This window comes from Argentina silus (assembly GCF_951799395.1).
Source record: "Argentina silus genome assembly, chromosome: 17".
NCBI lineage: Eukaryota > Metazoa > Chordata > Actinopteri > Argentiniformes > Argentinidae > Argentina > Argentina silus.
Genome location: NC_139671.1, coordinates 17,173,952 through 17,191,320, shown reverse-complemented (window position 1 = coordinate 17,191,320; position 17,369 = coordinate 17,173,952). Strand labels below are relative to the sequence as shown.

Genomic DNA, 17,369 nt, shown 5'->3' with positions numbered 1-17,369 from the left:
CCCCTCCCCCCCTCTCTCTCTATCTGTCTCTCCCTTCCTCCATCTTTGTCCTTAAATACTCCTGTGGGCAGACATTTCCTTGAGGCTCACTGAGCTGTCAGTGAGATCGCTCAGATGATGACGATGATGATGATGATGATCATGATGATGATTAATGACGTGGGTGGCAGTTGGCTGTCTGGGTCAACACAAACACAACCCAGACTAACAGACACACAGCATCCCTACACCTTCTGCTGCTAACTGCTATCGCCATTGGGGAACAGCTAGCCTGAGCATAGCTAGCTAGCTAACCTCTGTGTAAACATCATAGCTAACTGTGCCCTACCGTGTGTCATCTTTTAGGCTCTCACCTCTCTGTGACCTTTGACCTATTCATGCTCTAGCAATGTCACTTCACTTCCTAGGAAACGGACCACAGCAAGGGCACACAGTGACACACCACACACACACACACACACACACACACACACATCGTGTATTTGCTCACATTTGTCCAGCACGTGTCGTTGAGAAAAACAGAGCAGCTTTGGGACAGCAGGTGCAGATAAGACACACTGGGAGATGAGCCGTACTGTTGATGATGCTCCCTCCCATTGTGCGTGTGTGTGTGTGTATGCAACAGAATCAAATCAGTGCAGGTTCATCTGGGGTCACCCGTGACATATGCAGACTCCTGTATAACAGTGTTACGAAATATTATTTTCTCTCCCTCTCCCTCTCTCCCTCTCCCTCTCCCTAACCCCTGACCTTCCTTGACACGGTCAGAGAGAGGAAGTTAGGGAGGAAGTGGTGCTTGAGGTGTAGGGTAGGAAACGTCCATGAACACTTCTTCCCCATCAGAACTTTGCCCACCTCTCAGTGCCCTCTGACCCCCCCTCACCTCTCAGTGCCCTCTGACCCCCCTCACCTCTCTGTGCCCTCTGACCCCCCTCACCTCTCAGTGCCCTCTGACCCCCCTCACCTCTCTGTGCCCTCTGACCCCCCTCACCTCTCTGTGCCCTCTGACCCCCCTCACCTCTCAGTGCCCTCTGACCCCCCCTCACCTCTCGGTGCCCTCTGACCCCCCTCACCTCTCAGTGCCCTCTGACCCCTCCTCACCTCTCTGTGCCCTCTCCGCTCTGCAGGTTGAACAGCAGGGAGGGGACGATCTTGTCCATGTGCTGGGGGTCCCAGATGTTAGCCTGCAGCTCATCGTTCACCGTCTTCCTCACCACCCCCTGAAGACCTTTAATACCAGCCATACGGATCCTACAGGAGAGAGAGAATCATTAAAACAATAATTACATATGTTAATCAATCAATCAATCAATCAATCAGCCCTTTAATACCAGCCATATGGATCCTACAGGAGAGAGGGCATCATAAAAAATAAAAAAAGAATTACAAAAAAAATATATCACTAAATATGTTAATTAACATATTAATCAATCAATCAATCAATCCACCAACCCCTTTATACCAGCCATATGGATCCTCTAGGAGAGAAGTATTCATTAAATCATCACTAAATTAATCACTTAGTCATTCAGCTCCTAAGCCAGTTACAGTACAAACACAGATCAGACTTGGGTCAAAACAGCTTTTGGAATACTTTGAACTATACTGAGGCTTGCTTGATTTAGCCTGTTTGCCATCCCTGTTAGGGAGGGGTTCGGGCTTTTGAGAAGATTCCTTTGGTTCCTCTTGAAAGCTTTTTAAATTCTATTTCCATCCCGCTCTGACACTGATCCTTCATTCTGTAAGTGGAAGAATAGAAGAGTTCCACAAATAGTCCGGGAGGCTAAAATCAGCCGCGTCCTGATCTCCAAGCGGTGTCTGTTGAGCCGTTCGCGGACGTCGACTCACTTGGTGCGGATGTCGGGGTCCTCGAAGCTGGAGTGGCACATCTCGCTGAAGCGCGACACAAAGAAGTCGTAGCTGCGGTGGTACGAGGGAGTGTCCTCCTCGATGTTGGCAAACTTCACAAACTGAGAGATGGGAGGAGGAGGGGGGGGGGGGGGGGGGGAGAGAGATGGAGAGAGACAGGGAGAGGTACAGACAGAGGGAGAGAAGAACGAATGTTAATTTGCACTCCGAGAAGAATGCCATAAGCCTGTGACTCTTAGCACTAATTCACGTATTCCGTGTGATTTTATCTAGTCCAATCCCAACCACGAACACTTGCACTTAACTCCGACGACACGACGGGGAAAACGGTCCCGCTGTATCATCACAATCGGAGGCGCGGAGCGTACGTTCGCCCCAGCTGAAATGTCACCGTTTTAAACTTTAACGAGTTGACATTTAGTTTCTCGCTGCTCTCCAATTAATGACTTAACAATCGGCTCCCCCTCCGCGAACGCTGCGTGAGAACGCTTCCTGAATATTCATTTGGAGGGCTAATTAAACCCATTCTGATCTACGGGGGAAGCTTAATGACTGCGGGCGGCCCGGAAGCCTGGCGCAGAGGCTGGCAGTGGGATTACGATAGACACATGCGACGTTCCCTGCAAAGCTTGTGGCACTTGTGTTTCCTGTGCCGGTTATGAAATGAAGTACGGAATGTCTGTGATTGATACAGAGGTATCTGCCAGGAGAAGAGTAGGCATGACAGTATGTCTGTTATGATGTTTATTGGAGATTGATATTATGATGGATGGATGGATGGAGCTGAAGCCCATGTCTGACTTGTTATATCCACTGTAGTTGGTATTGTCTTGCAGGTGTGAGCTTTCTTCTCTCATGCACATTTCAAGGCTGTATAAACATTACATTGGTGCTTTAGATGTCTTTCTGCCTCTATCCTATCCTATTTGTATTGAAGTGAGTGGAGTTGAACGGAGCTGTACAGTAGCTGTTTGTAGTAAGTGCAAATGTACACACAGGGTTCTCCCCAGGATTTCTGAACAAGGTGGAACTAGATTTCATTACCAAAAACCGACTTGCGTTTATTCATGTCAAAATGCGCTAAAATACACGCTGAATTCGCTGAGGAACGTAACGTTTTCGCTTTTCACAACGATGTCATTGGCGTTCAAAGATATTTACTCTGTCATTACTAATCATCACATCAGTTTAATTTGCTCTGAAATGTTTACATAATGGCGGAGCCAAGTCGACAAGGTGGCACAGCGCCCCTTTACGTTCTTTGGAAAAAAACTTCAGGCCTGTGTGTGTGTAGTATTACCAGACAGCACTGCAAGAGTGGTCTGTGGTCTGTAATCTGATCTCCCTGATATTTCCTGTCTCCATTTTACCCCGATGACAGCACTGATAGCTACAGCTCACTGGAGTGGAACAGATACTCATCAATATTCTCTCTCTCTCCCTCCCTCTCTCTCCCTCCCTCCCTCCCCCTCTCCCTCCCCCTCTCCCTCTCTAAAACCTACAAATTAAATATAACCCAGTTTGTCTCCGGGCTTTGATCTGCTTCGTGACACTCGTGTAACCCTTTGCTTCCTTCCCAGGTCACAATATCCATCTGTGCTGCTTTCTAACTCCAGCGTAAACAAGCACAGACAAACCAGTCCTCCGTGGCACTTCAAGGCTGGGGGGGGGTAAAGGTGAAAAGGTAAACGACGCAGGTGTGCATGGCAGCTATTAAAAACCTAGACTGCTTGCAAACAGTCCTCGCACTCACAGAGTTGGTTCCCAGGATCTGCAGGTTGGGCTTGTCGGCCTCCAGGAGTTTGCGCACCATCTTGAGGAAGCTCTCCACGAACAGGTTGATGCTCTGGCAGTGGCACGCCATCAACAGCTGGTCCAACGCCTCCATGGCGATGCAAACGTACCTGGAGGTAAAGCGGGGAGGGGAGAACTGCTTTATAACCCCTGCTGTGTCATGTCTACGACTTCCATGTCCTTAGTCTGACGGCGGAGGGTGGCGATAGCATAGAACGTTGTGAGTGACTTCACAGGCAGACTGCTTAGGCTACTATCTAAGTTACACGACTGCGTCGTTCGTGTTTGTTTGAGAGCACGGAGTGTGTGGAGCCAACATGGCCGTATAGTTTCTCATCCTCCTGTGTGTGTGCAGTGTGGCGGTGGTGAAACTGTGGCAGTGGTGCTCACCCGTAGCGGTGTCGAGCCACGTCCCTTGACAGCCTCTCAGACAGGTAGGCTCCGATACGGTCCAGCTTCTCTGGAGCTGACAGGGCGTAGAATGTCAGCTTCTCCATGTTCGCCTTCACCAGCCCATCCTGCAGACAGACAGACAGACAGAGAGGGGGGAGGAGAGAGAGAGAGAGAGGCGGATAGGAGGGACGAAATTAAGATTAGGTCCAGTTTTTCTTAACTAAAAGCATAACTAGATCACTGAGTTCAATCTCCTTCTTTCCCCCATGACCCACTTCAGAGTGGGGTGAAGACAGAGAGAGAGAGAGAGAGAGAGAGAGAGAGAGAGGAAGAGTGCTGAGATCCTATTTAGATTCAGACATAGACAAATCATGCGAGCCAATTCAAGAAAAATACTAGCTTCAGTACCACTGTAGGGGAAGAAAGGGAGCTAAGAGAACATAAAATGCCTCTGTAGAATATAATATAGGACCTTAGCGTACAGACAAAGCCTTAAACGTTGAACAATAACACAACACATAGCATTGACAGGATAAAATGCTTTCATTACATGACAGAGATAGACATAACTCTCCTTGACTAATTCTCCAATGTGCCTGAGTGAATGTTATCCAAGAACTCAGGTTTGTGCTCTGACTCACTTGTGTCACCGGAGAGGTCTGATTATCTCTCTCATACATACAGCGCGCACACGCACACGCACACACACACACACACACACAGTCTAAGTGAGTGAATGCTATCAGAGGGCTGCTGTTATTCCCAAACCGAGAGGATTAGGTTAGTTACAGTCTCAGTGTCGGCAGCTTAGAACCCGAATTAGAAGCAGATCCTTTTTTTTAGGGGCATGTGGCGCACGCACTCACGGGAAATGGGAAATTAGGTCTCTGTGTAATGACGTCACAGATCGGGGGCAGTGCTGGCGACAGATCTGACAGGTCGACTGGGCTATTTTTGCAAAACTGAGGAACGAACAATCGGATACAGTATCTCATCCTCCTGCGCAAACAAATCAACTGTCTCTGTAACGCGTCCAGAATAACTTCAAGGTGATCGTCAGGCCTAAAGGTGACGGCTGCCAACGTGACGGCTGTGATCGCAAGTGGCTGTGATCGCAAGTGGCTTTGACAGCGTATCGAACAGGAACATCTAAATAGTCTAAAATGGCTTCCTCTCTCTGTCGCCTTTCCTCAAACTGTACTCAAAAGTAAGATGGAAGCAAATTCAGACGGTTCAGATGCACCCTTCCCCGGGCGTGCTCTGGGCACAACTGGCATGGAGTTAAGAAAGGTGAACGTGGATGGGGTGTCAACAGCGGTGTGAACTCTCACCTCTGGGTCCTCTGGGAAGATGTTGTCCACCAGGCGCTTGTACCGAGGCCTCAGAGCCCCACAGCAACCACACACCCCTATAAGAGAGAGAGAGGGGGGGAGAGAGAGAGAGAGAGAGAGAGAGAGAGAGAGAGAGAGAGAGAGAGAGAGAGAGAGAAAAAAAGAGAGATCAGTTCATGCCTGCAACAGCAGATACAGTACCCAACAAAAAGCATTGACGGAGACATGAGGATTCTGGGCACGGACTCACTTATCAGAACAAGCTCATATTCAAGAGATGTTAACTGTGGTGTAGAGCCCGGAAGCCCGTCTTTGAGTGCTGACATCTAGACCCAGTCATGACTGGAGAACATTATAACCGACAGGTTTACAGCATCCGAACACAGCTCTGAGATTAATAAAGTTGAGGAACATCCATCATCCAGGAGCTGGCGGGAGACAGGGGATTGGCCAGAACTGCAGCAGCAGGAAGAGACTACTACAATGTGTCCTTCCACATCTCATCCTTTTTCACACCGGCAAAGAAAGAAAGACATTGTCATGGGAACGGCGTTTAAGAGGGGTCAGGCATCAAAAGAATGAGTGTGGCCACGAAGACGAGAGACAAAGAGACACACACGAAAAACACACGCACGCACACATTCAAAGACACCAACACACACTAACATGCACACACCGTCACAAAGACACTGTCCTACAACGCACGCGTGCGCGCACACACACACACACACACACACACACACACACACACACACACACACACACTTGACAAGTGTAACCCTCAGTGCTTTGTTTGACTTTGCGGAAGGGGAGAAAGCTGCCCCTGCCAGTGAGAGCTGGAAGCTGATTGGTCCAGGAAACTCAGCAGTGATGAGTCATAAGGGGACCCTGGGAGAACGAGGAAACTCAATGACAACCCCTAAAACTACAGACAGAAATCAGTCGACCTGGTTTCCACTGCCAGTCAAATCACTGCAAGAACATCACTGGCGGCAATGTATGACTGGAGAATATCAACGTCATGGAAACGGAAAACGTTTTTGTTTTCAAGGTCTATCTTACAAGGTCTATCTTACAAATGTTTTCAGCGATGCAATCTGGATAAGGTGAGGCAGAAAGACATCTAAAGCACCAATGTAATGTTTATACAGCCTTGAAATGTGCATGAGAGAAGAAAGCTCACACCTGCAAGACAATACCAACTACAGTGGATATAACAAGTGAGACATGGGCTTCAGCTCCATCCATCCATCCATCCATCCCTCCCTCCATCCCTCCCTCCTTCCATCCAACCCTCCCTTCCAACATCCATCCATCCATCCATCCATCCATCCATCCATCCATCCCTCCCTCTCTGACCTAATACAATCACCTTGAAGATGGACGTGAGGGCAGAACGATGCATTTGAACAGCATTCTAAACTGCCGGCGGCGGCACAGGTGTAAAACGAGAGTCCCCCAGCCATTCCAGAATCTTCTGGACTTCAAAGCTGAAGCGTCCCGAGACTTATGGCCTCTGTCTGCAGAGTTCTGTCGCCGCTAAACTCCACCGCAGGGCTCCCGGTAACGGCGGTCAGCGTTATCTCTCCACTCTCCGCTACTATTCTTAGCCTTCCTCAGCTCCTCCATCACTACAACCGCTAATGACTATTCTCCTCTCCTCTCCTCTCCTCTCCCCCTTTTCCTCCCTCCTTTCCTCCCGCCATCCCTTGGCCGGGGGCCCAGGAGTAGGAGTCACAGCTGAATTAATGGCAATGCAGCAGGGTCCTGGTTTGAACAGGAGGGGGAGAGAAAGAAGGGGGGGCGGGGGGGGAGGGGTTCCTGTCGTGCAAGTGAGTCACCGCAAAGTGCTACATACTGCAGCTCGGTACCACGAAGACGGAGCTGTCAGTGTGTGTGTGTGTGTGTGTGTGTGTGGGGGGGGGGGGGGGGGGGGAGGTTGTGTGTAGGATGGGGAGGGGGTAAAATGGGGTGGATTCTGACAGATCAGCACAGTGTGTCCACAGGGAGGCACGACGTGTGTGTGTGTGTGTGTGGGGGGGGGGGGGATAGGGAGGAGGAAGCTGTGGAAAGGCGGGGAGAACTTCTGGAATTGGGGGGTTAGCCGACATTAAAGACTGGGTAATAGTTAGTTCTTGACAGCCTGTTGGTGGGTGGTGGGGGGGGGGGGGGGGGGGTGAAGGGGACTGGAGGTGAAGGGGGTGGTGGGTGACAGTTTTGAACCCACAGCAGAGAGAGGGGCGTCACGCTGCTGTCCACCCACCCTCTCTGTACATGGTTTTCTTCATCTCACACACACACACACACACACACAGACAGACACACACAGAGACACACACACACACACACACACACACACACACAGACACACACAGAGACACACACAGAGACACACACAGAGACACACACAGACACACACAGACACACACAGACACACACAGACACACACAGGCACACACAGACACACACAGACACACACACACAACTCAGGGGGGGCGGAGAGACAGAACGAATGAGACCGAATGAAAGAGAAAGTTAACAGGGTGGAAGAGTCTGGGAAAAAGCTGGACAACAATCTATCTATCTACCCTTAAAACCACTTGAGAATAATGAGCGACGTTACCCAGCCCCAGGGGAACCCCTGCTCTCTGCCTCTGGACTCGGTGAGAAGTTTATCAGCAGTGTGCCACAGGGGATGTCTGTGACCTTTGAACTCTGATCTGTTTGTGTCGCCGATGAGGTCAGAGACGTGATCGCTTTTCCAGATCCGTCATGCCCGCTGAGGAATGTGATGCGTGTGGGCGTAACTCGAACTCGGTGCACTTCAGCGAGGGAACGCTCCTATTGGCTGTGCTGGTGTGGTGTGTCTATAATGGACCCGATGTTCCCGAACTCGAGGTAGAGACCTATGATCAGCTTACCCTCGCCGAGTGGGAGGGGAGTCGACCCCCAAAACAGTCGACTCTCGACTCTTTGGAGTCTCGGGAGTCGGAGTCGACTCCCATTTTGAGAGGGAGAAGAATCGACTCCTGCTGGAGTCGACTCTCACGACTCCGTGACTCCAAATTTCCCTGGCAAGTCATGTCTGAGACAACAAAAACGGTAGAGAATAGCCTCTTCCTCTTCTTCTTCTTCTTCTCCTCCTCCCAATGCGTCGCTAGACCAGTCAAATCGTTTTTAAGCAGGTGGGCTCAAGTGCCTTCTGTTACTTTGGCAGTTTGCACTGGAGTGTATGTTTGCGTGTGTGTGTGTGTGTGTGTGTTTGTGTGTGTGCGCGTGTGCGTGCGTACTTGTTTGTTTGTTTGTTTGTGTGGGTGGGTAGACCTGCAGGGGGTCTGGTCTAACCCTCTATCGCCATGGCAGCCAGCCAGCCAGCAAACTTTGTTGTTATTTTGAGCTCTTAAACAACAGGCTTGTGCATTAACACATTCCCCTAGGATGCTCAAAGTTCCCTCAGAGAGAGACAGAGACAGAGAGAGAGAGAGAGAGAGAGAGACAGAGAGAGAGAGAGACAGAGAGAGAGACAGATGGAGGGAGAGAGAGACAGATGGAGGGAGAGAAACACAGAGAGAGAGAGAGCGAGAAAGACAGATGGAGGGAGAGAAACACAGAGAGAAAGAGAGAGAGAGAATGACAGACACCTAGAGAAAGATGCAGAAGGCTTGTCTGTACAGGCTGCACACACTGACGTCACTGCTCAAGTGATAATGGGGTCTGTGCCCCCCGCAGAGCCACAAATCACTACAGAGTGACAACACACACCAAAACAGCACCACTGGACCACAGCAAGGGCACACAGCGGCGCACACACACACCACACACACACATCGTGTATTTGCTCACATTTGTGTCGCACGTGTCGCTGAGAAAAACAGAGCAGCTTTGGGACAGCAGGTGCAGATAAGACACACTGGGAGATGAGCCGTACTGTTGATGATGCTCCCTCCCATTGTGCGTGTGTGTGTGTGTGTGTGTGTGTGTATGCAACAGAATTAAATCAGTGCAGGTTCATCTGGGGTCACCCGTGACATATGCAGACTCCTGTATAACAGTGTTACGAAATATTATCCTCTCTCTCTCTCTCTCTCTCATTATACCACCAATTATTTTGTTTAGTTTAGTCGACAATTTTAAAACCAAGCACGCATTTAATGTCAAATGAACACACATGTACACACATGAATAAACCCATCGAGGACAATACACAATCGAGTCTAGGACGTATGTCCAGTGTGGTGCACGGTGCAGAGGTAATACCTCTCGTTAGTGTACGCTGCACGCACAGCCGTCACGTTAGTGTACAAACACGCATGTACGCGCGCCCGCACGCACACCTGGGCACATACAAGCGTCTGCTTTCTGCATCCTCGCGACGGTTCAAAAGCAGGGTGCCCTTCAGGGGTATTGCGTAACAGAGAGAGGCTGCTTTCTGCTATTTTTAGCTGCTAAAAGGGGAGCAACTAAACATGCAGCCCCTCTCTCTTTCTCTAACACACACACACGTGCGCTCGCACACGCACACACACACACACATACGGGCACTCACGCACATGTACACACACACACCCACACAAAAGCATGAGACAGAAACATGCGTCTGTGAATCTATTGACAGAACAAACAAGTGAAGTGAAGGATGATGTGAGACTCCTTGACCGATATTTAATAGGAATCTAGGGGGAGAGGAGAGAGCAAGGGACGAAGAGAAGAGAGGAGAGGAGAGGGGAGAGAAGAGAGGAGAGGGGAGGAAAGGAAAGGAGAGAAAAAAGAGGGGAGAGGAGAGGAGAAAGGAGAAGAGGAGAGAGATGAGAGGAGAGAGGAGAGGAGAGGAAAGGACAGAAAAAAGAGGGGAGAGGAGAAAGGAGTGTAGAGGGGAGAGAAGAGAGGAGAGGAGAGGAGAGGAGAGGAGAGGAGTATTTGTCTGTGTAAAAGCCGATAGTAGAAAGTGCATAGACAGTGAGTGGTGAAACCCTCAACCCACACAGACAGAGACAAAACCATTAACTCCTACTGTATCACACACACACACACACACACACCCACCCACCCACCAACTCCTGCGTGGGTGGAAGAAGACGCCCTTGATAGGCTCTGCACTAAACACAGTTCCACACACACCCCACATCAATATCATATCATCTAATGCCTAAGCCAATCCACCCCTTTCGCCGAGCGTGCGTTCAGATGGTGTGGGAAACACACAATCCTTTAATACTTCGCTTTAAATCTGGTCAATACAACCCATAAACCAAATGACAGCTCAGACTACGGCAGACACACACAGCTGTCATACAAACCACACGTACAGCTCTGAGGCTCCAAGTCTGGAGCTAAAAAAAAAAACACCCTGCATTAGCTGACTGTGGGACGGATCATTCTGCCACAACAAGCACCCACAAACAACAACCTGGAACATCTCTAAAAAACTAAACTAAAAAAACAACAACAACAACGACGAGCGCATCAATATCGATCAGAGAAGCCGCTGAAAGGGAAAAAGGTGCTACGAGTCGTCTGGCACAAAGCCACAGCTTTGTAATCGCAAACAAACACCATCCGGTTCAACGCCGGTGTGTATCAGACACACCACACTGCAAAACACAGGCTTCGAAGCACACAAGTGAACGCCAGTAAGCAAATACAGTACACGTAAGCCCAGAGACTGTCGCGCGTAAACACCGCACACACGTGAAATGTTCCTTACCGAAGACTTTCAATAAGACCATATCGACGAGCTCCTGTGTGTCGGTGTAAAAACCCAACAGCTAGCAGGTTGTGTGCAACCTCTGTGCCGAGACACGTCACATAGTGTTCACCTAAAATAAACGCGACTCGCTGGAGAGAACAGTGACTGCCAGAGGGGAGATGTGGACACAGAGAGAGAGAGAGAGAGAGAGAGAACATGCAATTTTGAGAATGTTGGAAAACTGGCTCAACGGAGGCTTGACATTCCTCACACTCACAGACACACACACACACACACACACACACACACACACACACAGAAATGGATAGTTTTATGGTCCTTCTTACCATACATTGATCGTGATGTTGTCTTTCACTCTCTCCCTGCAGCCTCACTGATACAGTCACGATTAGTCACACACACACACACACACACACACACTCACTCACTCACTCACTCTCTCTCTCTCTCTCACACACACACACACACACTGCTGTGATAGGAAAATACGCACGCACAGTCTTGCTGAAAGACTCCAACACACTCTCCGGGAGAAATATCCACAAGTGTACACGCTAAAACACACCACACACACACACGCGCACACACACACACAGTCTTGTTCCCTGCAATAAATACTAGCACACAGCCTTGCTCCCTGCAATAAATACACACACGCCCCCTTTCACACACCCCCACACACACACACACACGAGCGCAACGTCAGAGGGAGGCGTGCTGTGATGACCTTGGATTTTCCCGTTTGCGCTCAGTCTCGAGAGAATAACGCAGATTTCACACACACACACACACACACACACACACACACACACACACACACACACACATACACATACACACACACACACACACACACACACTGCATATATACACACACACACACACACACACACACACACACACACACACACACACACACACACACCTCCATCCAATCATCATTCACAGAGAGGGAGAGGGGGAGACTATTGGGGGATTGAAGGAGAAGCCCTCCCACCCACGCACCCTTCTCTCTCTCTCTCTCTCTGCCCCCTGCATGCATCACCCTTCTCTCTCTCTCTCTCTCTGCCCCCTGCATGCATCACCCTTCTCTCTCTCTCTCTCTCTGACCCCTGCATGCATCACCCTTCTCTCTCTCTCTCTCTGCCCCCTGCATGCATCACCCTTCCCCCCCCCACCTCTTATCTGCCATCAATCTTTCCATTTCCTTACCTGCCTTTCCCTTTCCCTCTCAGCTCTCTCTCTCTCTCTCTCTCTCTGTCTGTCTGTCTCTCTGTCTCCCTCCCTCCCTCTCTCTCTCTCTCCCCCTCCTCTCTCCCACTCTCTCTCTCACCTTAAATGGCTTGTTCACAGTGCAAACAATGTGCATCTAGGCTATTGTGGCCTTTAATAAGCCAATGCAAACACCATCGAAAGCTGGCTTTACTTGGCATCAATCATCTCCCGCAGCACCCCCCCCCCCCCCCCCCCCCAGTGCTTACACACAACAAGTTTCTGATTTTTTTCTGTATGTATTTATTTAGGGCTTTTCTGCTTTATTGGGATAGAGACAGTAGAGGTTGACAGAAAGAATGGGAGAGAGAGAGGAGGGATGACATGCAAGATATGTCGAGGGTCGGAATCGAAACCAGGAACCTTGCGGTTACGTGGTATGCGCATTAGTGTGCTACGCCACTAAGCGCCCACACACAACATGTTTCTGATGAATATAATAATAATAATAATAAATGCCATTTAGACAACGCTTCTATCCAAAGTGACTTACATTGCAGTGAGTGCATACATTTCAGTATATATGGTCCCAGCGGGAATCAAACCCACAACCTAAGCGTTGTTAGTGCCGTGCTCTACCAACTGAGCCACAGAGGACCACACTGAGCCACAGAGGACCAGTTGATTCGGAGCTACGCCTCACAGCCGTGTGGCTTGTTGAAATCAAATCCTAGCTCTCAGTAAATTCACTCCCCTTAAGGCCTGGTTTGAGTCATTGTTATCCCAGGCTGGGGATGAGGATAGTTGGTCAGTTAGAGTGTTGCCTGTATTGTTGCTGTAATGTTATTTCTGTTTGAGACGACTGAGGTTAGGATTCGCGTGGTGGGTAAGCCGATCCTGAATCTGTACTTAGGAACAAATAGGCTTGTGCCTGAGCAAATTAATCGCAATTAATCATTTCATGGATCACTTGACTAAGCTCTCGCAACCTCCACACGCTTTGCACTAGACACTCAACAATCTTCCACATGCGAACACCGTTTAAAATACAGTTCTTCTGAACCAGCGCTTGAAAAAAACTAAGCCTAAGTCAGAAATCAGCTCTCAAATACTCAAATGGCAAAAAGCCCTGCACAAAATTCCATTCATTGTACTTGAGCAAATATCAGTCCAAGAGAACAATGTGAAGGAGAGAATGTGTGAAAAAAAAGAGAGAGAAAAAAAGGAATGAATGTAACAGCCAAAGTAGAACAGCAGTCCTCTGTTCATATAGGCTCAGACAGAGTGAATGGGTGGGAGAGAGAGAGAGAGGGAGGGAGAGAGAGAGAGAGAGAGAGACAGAGAAGGAAAGAGACAGAGAGGGATGTTATACAGAGAGAGAGAAAGAGAGACAGACAGACAAACAGAGAGAGAAAGACAGATAGAGAGGGGGGGGGAGGTGGTGGTGGTGGTGGTGATGGGACCTCTTACCCCTGCCAACGCGATGATCCAGTAGGGTGCGGCAGTCCAGTGCCAGCCTCCGAGTGGCAGGGACATCGGGCGCAGGCATAGGCATGGCGGGCACACACACACGCACGCACACGCTTAAACTTGCACCCACACGGGCCAGTCCCCGTGCAAAGACAGAAACACACACACCGATACACTCGCACATATACAAACAAATAGGCTAGGCTATATAGGACAGCACAGTCTCACACACTCCGAAACCAGTTTGGTTGTCAACAACGCCAAAACTCATCAAACTCTCGCACAAGACTGTAGCTTCCCTGATAACACAGTCACATCAACTACAGCCTGCCTTAATACAAACACAATACACTATAATGCATATACAAACACACACACACTGTACATGCACACAAACACAACCTGGTCCTGTCAAATCTGTGCAACACGGACTACACACCCACATGCACACACCAGCTTCAACCTCAGCAACAAAACTCCTCAGACACTCTGGCCCGTCTGTGCTCCATTTCACACCAACACACACATACCGTACACACACACACACACACCCGTACTCAAACCCAAACCCCTATGGGCCCCTGCTGAAGCAAAACTTCTCTCTCTCTGTCTTGGGTTTCTTCAGCTAGCGAAGCAGCTAACTGAGAAAACAGCCTGGGTGCCTTGCAATAAGTATGAGATTAGCGATTAGCCCTTCTGTAGCTGCTCTGCCTCTCTCTCACCCCATCCCTCTCCGTCTCTCATTAATAAACATCTCACTAACACAATGGGCTTCACTATCCACCCTCTGTCTGTCTGTGAGAAAAAGAGGGAGGGAGGGAGGGAGGGAGAGAGAGAGAGGGAGAGAGAGAGAGGGAGAGAGAGGGAGAAGGCGACAGAGAGGCAGCCATTCAGCCACTTGGCAGAAGGTTCAAGGAGTTCAATCACCAGCAGACCACAACACCGAGGGAAAGTCTGGACAATGTTTTCTGCATACATTGACCCAAGATATACTTGGCCACAGAGATTGGACACACATACGCACAGGAAAACAGTGCTCTACTTACTCTCTCTCTCTCTCTCTCTCTCTCTCTCACACTCACACACACACACACACACACACACACACACACACACACCTCTTACATAAGAGGGACAGGGCGCTCCTTGGCTGTGTGATTAACTATGGATTTTGATTAAGCAGCTCAGGCCTTTTCTGCTATGGCAGCAGTTCTGCCTGGACAACTGACCTGGAATGCATTCAGGATAGGAAACGGAAACCCTGTCATGTACAATACTGACAGTTATTCAGGAAATCACAAATGTCTCCTACCTGTCATGTTCAATGCTCGTCACCAGGCGTCGTTGCGCTGCAGACTGGTTCTGTCTTATCAAGAGGGTAGCTGGGGCTTGGGAGGGGGGGGGGGAGAGGGGGCAACTCAGCCCCCAAAGTGATGCTCCTCCAGGGGCAGTCACAATAGGAAAACCACAGGATATCCTTCGGCCTGTGAAATAAGTCATAATAAGCTCATTTAGTGGTCCTGATAAAGCACTTGTGTGGGACAAATACGGGAATCATGTTACAAACAAAAGCTAGCTAGTTAACGGTGTGGTACCAGAAGTACTTTCCAATTGTTTCAATTATATATATATTTTTTATATTTTTGAATATTTTTTCCATCCATATGCATCCAATGTACTGTAGCTACTTACTATATGAGACACAGAATCTATGAATCACCAGCGCAATTGGGAGCATCATGGAAAACAGTCAGTCAGTCAGTCAAGTTAGCTAGCAAGCTAGCAAAATATTAACCAATTCAATTCCTCGACCTCAACTAGGTAGTTAAGTAGCAGCATGTAGGTACTATTATTCATGGCATATGTCAGTACGTTAGCTAGCGTATCAATATCGCAAGAATACTCTACAAACAGCCATCAAACTGCAATGCACTCACACATTCAGAGAGCTAGGGTAGTTAGCTAGCTAGCTACCTAGCTTGTTACCGTTAGCTGGATAACATTAGGTAATTGATTAATTCAATACGGTAGCTAGCTGATATAGCGCAGATAAGAATAGAAAAACAAATGATCTCACCAGGGGGTCATAACATTGGTTATGACAGTAGGCACTAAGTCTTCGATTTCCTTATCCCGAGGAGTAGCCAACCTACTACTGTTGCTAAAACTGTCCCTAGCAACAAAAAAACATGTTGTCCACGTATGTGACCACTAGCTTCCACACTCCCACACTCCCAAGTGTCATCTCTCTCTCTCTCTCTCTCTCTCTAGTGACATCAAGAGACCGTGGGAACGCTTCTTTGCAACATCGTCTTTGCTTTTGGAAACAGAAGCATCCTTGAGTATGGAAGAACATGGACTGGGAATTGTATTTGCCTATTCTAAAATCGTGGAAGCAACATATGTTTCTGGATAGGTCAAAGGAAGAGGTCAACAAGTGCAGAAGATCAATATGTAATACGTTTAATTCATGATTACATTATTATCAGCAGCACTGTCAATAATTGTTTGAATAATTTAAAATAATAAATTGTATTATAAATTACTATAATAAATAATGCATTGTTTGAATAAAGCAATAATACTTTATTATGATAAATACTCTCATAAAGGTATTAGGAGTCATATTAATCACAATCAAGGAGTATATTTCACATGCTTTATATATTTCTTTTTTTTTCATCACGAAACTGCTAAAACCAATAGAATAGGACCAACTCCCATATATTCTTGTTGTCATAGGACAGAAGGAGACTTTGTAAACAAATTATGTTAAGTCATGTCAAATCATGTTTTTAAAACGGACTGCTACTTTGATGTGCAGTACTGTATGTCATTCCTTACACAACAGATATGTCACACAAATCAAGTGCTATTTGCATCTTAAATTGCAGTTGCTCCATTGTTTACATTTTGTTAGTGGTCCTGCATGCAGACATCACTGACAGTGCATTTAACAGCCATTTTATTCGTTCTGTATATTTCACTTGTCAACATAGGAAATTGAGCTTGGTACAATGCAGTAATTACATAGTGTAGCAATACCCTTGAAAAGTCAGTTAGGATCCCCCAAGTGGGTTAACCTTATTGGAGCAGTGGTTAGCAAGCTTGCCTATGGGCTAAGAGGTTTATTGACATTTACATTTACATTGATGGCATTTAGCAGACGCCTTTATCCAAAGCGACTTACAACAAATACATTTGTTTAAGTAAGTGAGTCATCTATCCAACAGACATTATAAGACAAAGTAATCAATGCTCACACCAGGGGGCCATTGGCAGTCGTAATGCCAGAAGCCAATTTTTTGAGAGGTCTCAAGGGTTGGGGTTAGGGTTAGTACAAGGGAGGTAGTGGGGGTGAAGAGGTCCAAGACACACAAGGAGCATTGCGCTGTCACTGTTAGCTACATAGATGACAGCAGTGAGATTGGGTGGCCATCTTGAAGGTGTTATCACGTGAAGGACTCACGTGAGGGACTTCCTCATACTCATGAAAGAGTATGAGGAACAATGACTGGGACCAAACTCTACTGTATGACAACATACGTCTTATTGGTGCAATGCAAAGTTAGTGTTCATCAGGGCAGGGAGTT

General features: G+C 48.1%; 1 protein-coding gene across 1 annotated transcript in view; it reads right to left on the bottom strand.

Moving 5' to 3' along the window:
* The window catches only part of LOC310817786 (protein EFR3 homolog B-like), a 24,565-nt gene extending 13,381 nt beyond the window's left edge, over positions 1-11,184 (bottom strand). The window contains 6 exon segments of the mRNA XM_083688489.1: positions 1,102-1,251; positions 1,849-1,970; positions 3,623-3,773; positions 4,054-4,181; positions 5,388-5,464; positions 11,092-11,184. Of these exon segments, the coding sequence (XP_083544615.1) occupies positions 1,102-1,251; positions 1,849-1,970; positions 3,623-3,773; positions 4,054-4,181; positions 5,388-5,464; positions 11,092-11,113 (650 nt within the window). The 5' untranslated portion in view covers positions 11,114-11,184.
* Positions 11,185-17,369: the final 6,185 nt, after the last annotated feature.